The sequence below is a fragment of the Lipotes vexillifer genome, unplaced genomic scaffold (genome assembly GCF_000442215.2).
Source record: "Lipotes vexillifer unplaced genomic scaffold, Lipotes_vexillifer_v1.1 scaffold524, whole genome shotgun sequence".
Classification (NCBI taxonomy): Eukaryota; Metazoa; Chordata; class Mammalia; order Artiodactyla; family Lipotidae; genus Lipotes; species Lipotes vexillifer.
Window position 1 is genome coordinate 1,137,824 of NW_006774722.1, and position 1,282 is coordinate 1,139,105.

Sequence of the window (1,282 nt, forward strand, 5' to 3'; positions counted from 1 at the left end):
GGCCCCGCCTCCGGCTCCACACCGTCCCCGTCGCTGGTCCCGGGTCCCGGGAAGCCGGTCAGCCGGTCCCCAGGCCCGACTCCATCCCCGGTCTCCGGCCCCAACCCCATCCCGGGGTCCCCAGTCCCCGGTTCCATTCCCATCCCCGGCCCCGACCCCGACCCCGACCCCATCCCCATCCCCATCCCCATCCCCATCCCCATCCCCGGGAAGCAGGTCAGCCCGGCCCGAGACGGACCTCGCCGAGTTCCTGCACTTAGCCGCTAGAGGGCGCGATGCCTTCATGGAAAAAACGTGGGCCTGTTTTGCCTGGGTTCTCTGAGAACATACGCCGGGAACATGGCATAATGACTGAAACCTCAATCTCTCAAATTAAGCATAATGATTAAGGGTCACAGCAAAGAGAAAATCTTTTAGTTTGCCCCTGGCATCGGCCAAATCATATCCTGAATAGCCGCAAAAGCCTGATGGATTTCTACAGGGAAGACAATTATTTGAGAGATTTCCAGTTGAGGGCAAGAAAAATGAAAACTAGAGATACTGAAATAAATCTTGACAAGGTGAAAACTAAAACCCAAACAACACCACGAACAAATCCACTCAATACTGCGGAAAGCACATTATACACCTCGGGACGGAGAATTATTTAAAGTGACACTTTCACTCTTTTAGAATCACTAAAACCTTGAACATTCCTCCTGCTGGCACAAAATGGGGAATTAAATAACTCCTTCACACACAAAATGATGTACAGATCTGAGCCACCTTGGGGGACGTTTTTATTAAATAATCGCTTCATCTGGGTTAGACCTTTTCATATCTCTCACTGTAACATAATTTTCCTTAGTGGCTGAAGTGTATAAACTGCACTGTGCCCTTACACGGAGGGCTACACTCAGAATGTTCAAGAAAGCTTTGGCAAAAACTGCTCTGATTAATAGGAAAATACTGAAGAGCGGGTGATTCATCTTTCATTTGGTTCAAATAAATTGGCTTACAGAACAGCACAACACTCTAATTCCAAAGTGACTCTCGCCCTGCCTGCCTCTGAAAATGAATGTCTCCCCAGAGACTGTGGTATTTGTAACTTAGAGCTTTGGAATTCATTTTATCCCTTAATAAAAACATAATCTCTTTATCCAAAAGAACACTCCTACTGCTACTTTAGAAATCAATTATAAGGTAGGGAAATTAAGAATTATTCCATCTAGCTTGCCTTCTCATAACCCCAAACAGGCTTTACTTACTCTGTCAGTCCATATCGAAACCTCCAATTCCTGCT

At 46.9% G+C, this 1,282-nt stretch overlaps 1 protein-coding gene across 1 annotated transcript in view; it reads right to left on the reverse strand.

The window, feature by feature from the left end:
- Positions 1-1,282, reverse strand: part of LOC103088246 (putative serine/threonine-protein phosphatase 4 regulatory subunit 1-like) — a 53,215-nt gene that overhangs the window by 11,189 nt on the left and 40,744 nt on the right. The window contains 1 exon segment of the mRNA XM_082930854.1: positions 1,269-1,282. This exon segment is cut by the window's right edge and continues 91 nt beyond it. Coding sequence (XP_082786980.1) covers positions 1,269-1,282 — 14 coding nt within the window.